The sequence below is a fragment of the Sorex araneus genome, chromosome 3 (genome assembly GCF_027595985.1).
Source record: "Sorex araneus isolate mSorAra2 chromosome 3, mSorAra2.pri, whole genome shotgun sequence".
NCBI lineage: Eukaryota > Metazoa > Chordata > Mammalia > Eulipotyphla > Soricidae > Sorex > Sorex araneus.
This window is the reverse complement of record NC_073304.1, coordinates 150,435,941-150,445,853: the sequence shown is the minus strand read 5'-3', so window position 1 is coordinate 150,445,853 and position 9,913 is coordinate 150,435,941. Positions and strand designations below refer to the sequence as shown.

Below are 9,913 nucleotides of genomic sequence, written 5' to 3'. Positions count from 1 at the left end.
AGGGTCTCTGAAGTTTGTGTTGTTCTTTAAAAAAACTAACACTTCTTGCAAAGCTAGTTTCAAGGCTATGGACTCTTAAGCTGTAGTTTGTCCATGAAGCTATTATTTTGAATGATAATCCAGCTAGGTAGAGTATTCTTGTTGAGGTATTAGCTTGTTTGTTATATCCCAATATTCTATACTGGCATGAAGAGTTTCATTTGATAGATATGTTGTAAATCTTATGGAAGATACTCCTTTGACCTTGCTGCTTTTAGGTCATTTGGCTTTTGTCATTTTAATTACATTGTGTCTTAGGGGGTTTTCTGTTTGGTTTTATTTTAGGTGGGACCCTTTGAACTTTTTGGATCTTGGTCCAAGGATGCTACTTTGCAAAATCCTTAATTTTTATTTCATTTGGCAGTAATTGCTCATTGGGATCTTCTATAATTTTTATACTATTACTCTTGAACTCATTTCATAATTCTCTGGTATGTTGTTCATTTCTTTTCAGACTTTCCCCCACCCCCTGTTCTGTATCAATGGCATCCTGCATCTTGTCTTTAAACTCACTGATTCATTTCTAAGGCCAATTTCACTCTGCTACTGAGGCTTTCCAATGAGGTTTTTTTCATTTCATTTTATTTTTTATTTTATCTATCACATTTTTTGTCACTTCTGATTGCAATTTTCTCATTTTCTCTCTTACTTTCTTATTCTTACTCGAAAGACTGTATGATCTTTTCTTTTATCTCACTAAGCAGCATCATCAAGGTTGCTCTGAAGCCAGTCTCTGAGTGACTATAAAGTTGGTTGTGCTAGGTGAACCTTTCAGATCATCATCGTCACTCATTAAGTGTGGTGGGCTTCTGTTTTGCTTCTCAGTGTCTGCTGTGCTCTAAGCGCTGTGAGTGAAGATCTGCTTCTGTAGTTCCCAGTGCCTCAACCTATCCTTTTTTCTTCAGTCTTTGGGTTTGACCTGCTGGCCCTCAGAATCTTTGTTTGGCTTGGCTTGTTTTGTAACTAGGTGGCTGTCTGCCCAGATCTGGGACTTTAAGGCATGATGCTATCCTTTATGTTTGGCACTGCCCAGTGCTAGAAGACTTCAGAACTGGCTGGCATGGGCATCTGAAACCCAGGTTCCTTTCCTTCCTTGAATCTACTAGGGACTGAAACAGCTTTCTGTCTACATGTGAGGGTGGAGATAGATCTGAGAGGCAATAGGTGTGTGGGGATATGGGCGTGTCTGAAGTCTGTGGGCTACCTGCACCCTCTTTACCCTGCAGTTGCTTCCACCACCTGTGAGACAGCAGAACCATCTCTCTTCATTCCTTTCGCAGTTTTGCTCCTAAGGGCCTAGAAACCCACCTTGTCACTGCTCTTCATTCGTGGGACCTTCCAGGGGCATTCAGCAGATTACTTGAATGTCCTTTCTCTGCAGTGTGGCTCCCGGAATCCTTTTGCTGGTTCTACTCTGTTGAGTTACGGTCCACAGCTAATGTTCTCCACCATCTTGCCTCAACCTCCCTGAAATTTTCAGTAAATGCAATTTTCTTCTCATTCTACCTGGTACTTGAAAATGTTAGTGATGCTACCCCTTATTTCAAGTTGCCTACAAGATCAGGATTGCAGTTAGCTCAGGGGGTGTGAAATCAGGAGACCAGCCTTTTTTCTATTCCTACCTTGTTGCCTCTTTCCTGCAAGACAGTCTCTTTGGAATCATTTTCAGAACTAAAATAAATCTCATCCATGTTCTTGAGGGTTATTTTAGCAGATCCTTCCCAGGAAAGAGGTACTTCTAAAAGATGGAATGAATACTTCTTCTTGTAGCTGAATGGTAGGGCTAAATGTATTTAGGAATGAAATACCTGGTTTTCAAGAGATATGCATTTAAAGTTTACAAACATCTCATGACTGTGAGTATGGAGACTTCTCTCTTCTTGGTACATTTTTTCTTGGTGATCTCTGGGCTTTCTTGTAACCACATCTTATGCATCTTGATGATTTTGATCCTAAATCTTACTTGCCCACTTAAGGAGTTTCCATTTCTTAGTCCATCTCTTCTCAACAGAGTGGGGGCTCCAGAGGTCCTGAAGCTGACTGTGTGTCCTGTGATAAGAGGAGGAGCTGGGACAGCAGAGCCTGGCCACCTACACCAAAGGACAACTCTTCAGGAGCCTTAGTTGTTCTGAGTTTCTGAGGTGGAATCCAGTTTGGCTGGACAAATCCTGGATGATTTCATGACTTGTGAGGGCCAGTGAGATGAGACAACAGGCAGGGCAAAAGCTCAGGTTTCACTCTTCTGGTCAGACCAACTATGTTATAAATAACGTCATGTGCCTTTGAACAATGGGGATGCATTCTGAGAAATGCATCAGTAGGTAATTTTGTCACCATCTGAATGTCATAGAGTACAATTACACAGATGTTGACGGTATAGCCTTCTGCATACCTAGATTATATGGAACAGACTATTGGGACCACCAGCATCTATTTCTAGCCAATATGTTCATTAAGTTATTCACAGCTACATGCAATGAATCTAAGCAACAAAAATCCCTTCTTCTTTTACTGCAAAACACAGCCCCTTGTCCTGTCAGACTCTCTCATCACCAAGCTGTTAGCAAGCCTATGACAAACAGTGAGTCATTCTCAGGGAGATCAAAGAAGAGTCTGGAAATGCCACCACTCTTCTAATTTAAGACATTTATTCTTTGTTGTCTTTGGCTATTAACATATTTAAAATAATATTTTTCACTTTAAAATGCATAGCCCCTGATGCTATGCCAGAGATATGCCACCAGACCCCGTGCCAGGCTGTTTCATTCAAGGGGACACACAGGGGGACAGGTGAGGTTCCCTCCCCACCCCAATGGAGCCATCCCTGGCTGCCAAAACCCTCCAGAACTCAACTACCACTGTGCTCACGGCTGTTCTCCACACACTTGGACGAGCCTCACCCATGAGTGAGGCTGCAGAAAAACCCAAGTATGCAGAACTTGTGACTGAAAACTCCAGGCTCAATGGAACTGGGAATGGTGATGTCCCCCCATCTCCCTGTGTTTCTGGTAGCTTGGTAGTCACACCCACAAACTGCTGCTGGCACCATATAATCTCATCAAAGGCCATGATCCAGAGACTCAATACAAATCTCTCAGAAGAGAGCACAGGATGATACACCATAGACATGCCATCAAACCCTGAACCAGGCTGTTTCAATTGGGGTAACCCGAATGGGATGAGTGAGGCCCCTCCCCACCCAGTGGAGCCAGCCCCAGCAGCCGAAAACCTCCAGAACTCAACCACCATCTTGCTCACAGCAGCATTCCACATGTTGAGATGAGCTTCATCCACAAGTGAATGTATTCCTGGACATCTCATACTTTAGACCACTAATATGCCAAGAGTAGCAGACCACATCTATTTGGATTTGAAGTAGAAGGTGACCAGTCTTAGGGGGAAATATATTCATACAGATAAGCACACAAGACTCCCTTTAACAACATTTTGGTGATCTCTCATAGCAGGACTTAATGACTCCTGGGTGAAATACAACAATCTTCACACACTTTGATCTAAGGAAATGCTTGGGATCATTTTTAGTGGATTATTCATAACAAGCAATACAAATAAATTATTTTGGTTCTGCTTTCAGGATAGGGTTTTGGGTTTGGGATGGAAATGTGGTGGGAAGATATAATGGTGGTGGGATTGGTGGGATTCAAATATTGTAAACAACTTTATAAAAGTAAAATAAATTAATAAAATTGATTTATTTACTTAATAAAATTGGCTAATTAAAAAAATAAAATGTATAGTCTCTATCGATTACCATGGATAATGTTGCAGAAAAATTTAGGCTTTGGGAAAAATTCTAGATTATCTCAATATTTCTGAAGTTTGGGTTAACCTCATTACAAGGAGCTAAGTACTATGTTTGTCTAAAGACATAGAAGTTTCAGATTCATCCCCAGGATTATACAGAAAGAGGCAGAGCTGGCTTGGCCTCTGCCATCATTTTCCAGCCTGACTCAGGACATACACGGCAGAGTGATGAAATGTGTACTGAGTGAAGGTAAGTGATGGAAACTTTAGAGTGGGAATGTGTACTATGTCTCCCCACTCTTTTATGGGAGACCTGCCCTGTGCTAGGAGAGGAAAGCTCCAAAACATAAATTCTATACTGAATTATATTTAACTGACCTTTCACATTTTGGACAATGTGTGGAGTCCCCAGACTCCAGAGCAGTCCCCTCCTGCCTGCAGTGTCTCTGGATGGAAAGGATTGTTCAAACGGTGGTATTTGCTCTCACTTTGTAGATGACTGATGTCCTGAAACTGTGATAAATAGTATTGTACAGGGCCAGAAGCAGAGATATAGATGTAGTGTTGTCTGTGGGCAACCAAGACAGATGTCAATACTAAGAACAAAATTTGTTGTCTTTGTCAGGTGAAAGAGATAGAAAATGCTGGTGAATAATTTGTTTGTTAAGAACATACATCTGGAGGTTGGAGCGATAGTACAGCAAGTAGGGCATTTGATTTGCATGCAGCCAACCTGGGTTTGATCCCTGGCATCTCATATGGTCCCCCAAACACTGCCAGGAGTAGTTCCTGAGTCCAGAGCCAGGAGTAATCTCTGAACATTGCTGGGTGTGACCCAAAAAGAAAAAAATAAAGAACATGCATCTGGAATGAGACCTTTCTGAGTCTGAATTACTTCTTTTGGTGGTGGGGGGAGGTGCACACCTGGCTATGCACAGAGCTTGCTTCTGTTCTGTGCTCAGCAATCCCTCCTGGCAATGCTTAGGAAGCATATGTGGTACCAGGGATCAAACTAGGGTCAGCATATGCAAGGCAAATGCCTTACCTTCCTACCATATCCCTGGCTCTGAATAGAGTCTAGAGACAGAAAAGTCTCTAAAGTCATGACCAAGGCATGCAGAGAAATATTAGAGATGAAGGCAAGAGATCTGTAGGAGTTATGGTGACATAATTTGCAAATTATGATATATCAGTGGACCATTATGGTAGTATCATAGTGGTGGTGACATTTCTTCTAAGGTTTCCAGAAATAGTTCAAGGAAGGAAGTGCTTCCACTTGCCTGAAGTGCTAAGGAAAATTAGCTGAATGACTAACACTTAATGCTTAATGGGTGTGGTGGTGATGTGGGTATTAATGGTGAAGCATGACAACTGAGTAATAGTGATTTACTAAGGGTTTTGAAAATGACAATTACACAAGTTGCCTGGTATTTTTCCACTGCATTTTTATTGTAATATTAATGATGCATTCCATTGAGAAATGTCAGATTTAAGAGTGAGACATTTTTTTAAAGTTACAAATGTTAATTGGAATGATAAAACATTTCATAGCCATTGATAAAAATTACATGACTGGCTGTTCTGTTACAGGAAGACCTATAGTTATAATCACCCCTCTTTTAGGCTATCAAATAAGAACTATCTATGTGTTGAAAAGGGAACCTCTGACATGAGTTTTAATAAGGGCTGTGAAATGAGGGTTGGAAGGTCTTTAAATTCACATACGCCTTAGGTTAGAGCCCTGCAAACTAATATATTTCTTAGATTAAACAATTTCTCACTGTGTCTTTCTTGACTGTTGCTTTCTGATGTGAAATTCAGAAAATACTCATGATCCTTTTTTTGTGACCAACAGAGCTTTAATATTTTGCAACCAACAAAACCACTATCTTAAAGCTTTAATATCATGGCAAAGCTGGTTGTTTCCTCTGCATTCACTGCACCAATACCAAGGTCTACATATGCCCTTCATCAAGGGTATATGCAACCAACTGAATAGAGAAAAGTTATATTTAACTCTGCATTGCATGCAAAAGTGACAATTGTAGTCCATGAAACCAGTTAGAAGCAAATTCCAGAGACAAGAAACTTTGTCTGTATCTCTACTGAATACCTGATCCTTGAATTTAGTAGTAGGTGCTCTATAAAAATATGTTGAGGGGGACCCTCTGCGCTTAAAGACTTTGATTCCAGAGACCTAACACATTTGGGCATCCAGCGCAGCTTCTTACAGAAATGCACTGGGACTGTGAACTGGGCTACAACTCCGTGCTGCCCGGGGATGGATCTTTCCTCTCCACCCTGTCTTTCTGCACGGAAAATGGTGGCGGCAGCAACATCCACATGGCAGGAGCCATCTTCTAAGACTCCTAACCCAGAGGTATATGGTTTTTACACTTGGGGCTCCTAGGGAATCATGGAAAGTGGGTGTAACCGGCACGCCCTCGGCCCAGATAAATCCGGAGCTGCTGAGAGCGAAACGGACCCTCTGCGCCTAAAGACTTTGATTCCAGAGACCTTCTAACCCATTTGGGCATCCAGCGCAGCTTCTTACAGCAATACACTGGGACTGTGAGATGGGCTATGCAATTTCTGGCAGAATTTTCCCTGGACTTTATACAGAAATCCAAAACTTAACATCGCTTAATTGTCAGCAATGTGAAACGGTTCCTTTTTAGCAGGTATGACTTTGGGGGGAAACTCCAAATAATAACAGTGAGTTTTTTTTTGAAATATTGAAGGTAATCAAAGCAGCAGCCATTTCTCTGGACTGTGAACTAAACAACAGCCCCACGCCAGCTGAGAAGACGAAATATTCCTCTTTCCCGGTTGTTTCCCATTTTCAGGGAGAAACGCAGCGTGGCATCCACCATACTATGAGGCTCGGGAAGGGGGATGCGGGGAAAAAAAGGAAAAGGAAAAAGAAAAAAAAAGAGTTATGTACTTGGAGCAGCGGGGCTACATATCTCTTAATTCTCAGCAATGGAAAACTAATTATCAAATGCTTCCTTGTTAGTAGGGCTGTCTTTCTTGGGGGGAAACTCCAACAACAATAGTGAGTTTTGTGTTGAAATATGAAATGTAATCAAGGTAAAGAGAAAATGAAGTGAAATTCATCAGTTATGCAGTTGGGGGAGAGGGGGCCGGGGCGGGAGTTTTTGGTGGTGGAATATGGGTACTGGTGAAGGGATGGGTGTTTGAATATTGTATAACTGAGACATAAGCCTGAGAACTTTGTAACTTTCCACATGGTGATTCAATAAATAAATAAATAAACAAATAAATATATTGAGGGACTAAATTTGTCCAAGGGCCAGACTTGTGTTATCCTGAAGAACTTTACAAAACTAATTTTTCTCTACTGCTTGACTCTCTTTTTCTGATTCTTTTTCATCTCACTCACTAAACTCCAGTCACATCATTTTCCCTAAATATGAATATCTGATTTGAGCAATTCCCTCGCTTTTCAAAAATAGCTCTCTCCTGAGGTAATTTTCCTTTCTTAGATTTTTATCTCCTTCCTTCATCTTTTCATTTTTCTCTTGTTCTGCTCTCTGATTTTTGTTTTTTCAGCTATCTTTTTCTTTTAGCTTTAAAATTTTTTAGTCATTTTTCTTTCTTTTTAAAATTAAATGTTAACAAGCTAGAGAGATATTATAGAGGGTAGGGAAATTGATTTGCATGTGGTTGACCCAGGTTTGGTACCCTAAACACCACCAGAAGGGATTCCTGAGTGCAGAGTCTGGAGTAACCCCTGACCATTGCCGGGCATGGCTTCAGAACTAAAAAATAAGTAAATTGATAAAATTTTATATTAAGGTGTCATGATTTACATAGTTATTTATAGCTCAGTTTCAGGAGTACTACGTCCAACACTGGTTTCCTACCACTATTGTCACCCTTTCACCAATGTCCCCAGGTTCCCTACCATCCTCCAGCTATCTTCATTGATAGTCACATTTTGTTGCAGTTTGGATTTCATGCTTGCAGTATTGTTGGCTTTGTAGTTTATATATATGTATATATAATATGTAAACATATATATGTCTATGGGCAGAGCGATAGCACAGCGGGTATGGCATTTGCCTCGCATGTGGCAGACCCGGGTTTGAGTCTTTTGTCCCTCTCAGAGAGCCCGGCAAGCTACCGAGAGTATCCCGCCTGCACAGCAGAGCCTGGCAAACTACCCCTGGTGTATTCGAAATAGTAACAGCAAGTCTCACAATGGAGACATTACTGGTGCCTGCTCGAGCAAATCAATGAACAACGGGATGACGGTGCTACAGTGCTACAATGCTATATGTCTATACAATACCAAACACGTATATGTATATACCTATACCACACACTTCTATACCATCAGTGTGTTCAAGGCCCCTGACTCCTACCCACGATCTCCAGTTTATTCATCCTTACTTATCCCTCAGTTTCCTTTCTTCCCTGTCCTTTTCACTTCTATGATCAAGGATCAAGGGTAATCTGGGTGTCCCCCATTTTGAAACCATAAATTTCCTCCTCCTGTTATTCTCCTATATACCACAGATAAGTGAGATCGAGATCATCCCACATTTGTCATCCTTCTAGCTCACTTCACTTACAAGCCAATTATCTGTTTCTTAATCAGGACTAGAATCATCTTCTAGAGTAAGGTAGAAGCATAACTTATACACGGGTTTTCCCAGATTTTATCTGAACCCACTCAGGTAGAAAAGAAGAATTTCTGTAAATAAACTTTCATGCCCACTTGTCACATTCCAATAGAAAAAATCTCCATAGCCCTGGTAGATAGAGTGGACATTGCTGTACTCTATCTTCCGATTCTGAGAGGTTTCTGATCTCAGATTTGACTAGAGTTGCATGAGAAACCAAGAAAAGGAAAAGAAGCAGCTTTACTCTTGAGTGTCTGGCAGGCATGCTGCCATCCTTGCGTGGGAGAGGTGAGTGAGGGTGCTGTGAGCCTAGGCCTGAGAGAAAGAAACATCTTGGGGTGGTGGGGAGAAGGGGGAGGGAGGAGGGCTCAGGGAGAGGGGGGCAGACCCTGAGCAGGGGCAGCCCTGCAGGGCCTGGGACAGGCAGCAAGTATGTCCTGGAAAGGCTCCACTGGGCAGGGCTTGTCCTGGCCCTTGGGTTCTCTTTCCTGTTCTCAGCATCGAGTCCTGGTCAGCAGCAGCCCCCAGAGCCCTGGCCACAGCCAGAGCCCCCAGACAGCTGGTCACTGGCTCTGTCACAGGAGCCAGAGCTGCGGCGCCGGCACCCGTGGGACCTGCGGCGCCTGTTGGGGCTCAGGCAGCAGCCGGCCTCGGAGCTGGGCCCGTGGCAGCCCCCGGAGCTCAGAGCACAGCCAGAGGGGGCGGGCGGGGAGCACTGTGCTGGGCTCTTCGGGGGGCACTTGGGTGAGGGGCACTTGGCAGGGGGCTGGCTCTGCTGCTGGCTCTGCTGGCAGGACATCTTGTGGGAGATGATGATTCTGGGGAAGAGAAAGAAACGGTCAGTTGAGCATGTTCTATGCTCCCTCACTTCTAACACCTTCCTGAGCCCTGAGCCGCAAAAACATCGAAAACTGATGGAGAGATTATTGTATTGTGCAAGATGCTTCCACGTTGCTCTGAACCTGTGACCCAAAGCTGCAGATGTACCTGGGCCCTCTGGGGGAAGCATTCTGTGGAAGTCAACAGAACATGTGACACAAAGTGAACACAGGCAGAAAACCTGAGCCTCTGTGGATATTGCATTTCCCAGAATTCCAATCATATTCCTTTGGGACTTATTTCTGACATGTTTGTCACCCTCTTGTTCTTTTTCTGTCCCCCACTTGCTCCTTTATTATTCCCTTCCTGTAACATTTCTGGAATACTTTCCAGATAAATTTATTTCTTTCCCTTCACCATAGGTTTGGAGTTCTGTCTAGCATTGCCCCTGGGCCCACCCACCTGCTCCACACTCACAGGGTGCTGAGGTGGAGGAGAAGGCTGCTTTGAAGAGGTGTGAGGGGCACTTGGGCACAAGCCCTTTTAGCCAATGCAGCTGTGACACAGGCTGTGCTTTCACCACCAGAGAGGTGGCCTGGCACTCTCAGCACCTGTCTTCCATGTATCACCTCCCCATGCAC

At 43.1% G+C, this 9,913-nt stretch overlaps 1 protein-coding gene across 1 annotated transcript; it reads right to left on the bottom strand.

Moving 5' to 3' along the window:
• Nucleotides 1–8,963: 8,963 nt before the first annotated feature.
• Nucleotides 8,964–9,252, bottom strand: LOC129403688 (late cornified envelope protein 3C-like). The gene has a single exon (XM_055133915.1). It carries the CDS (start codon nucleotides 9,250–9,252, stop codon nucleotides 8,965–8,967), a length of 288 nt encoding a protein of 95 aa, XP_054989890.1. The 3' UTR covers nucleotide 8,964.
• Between the last annotated feature and the right edge of the window lie 661 nt (nucleotides 9,253–9,913).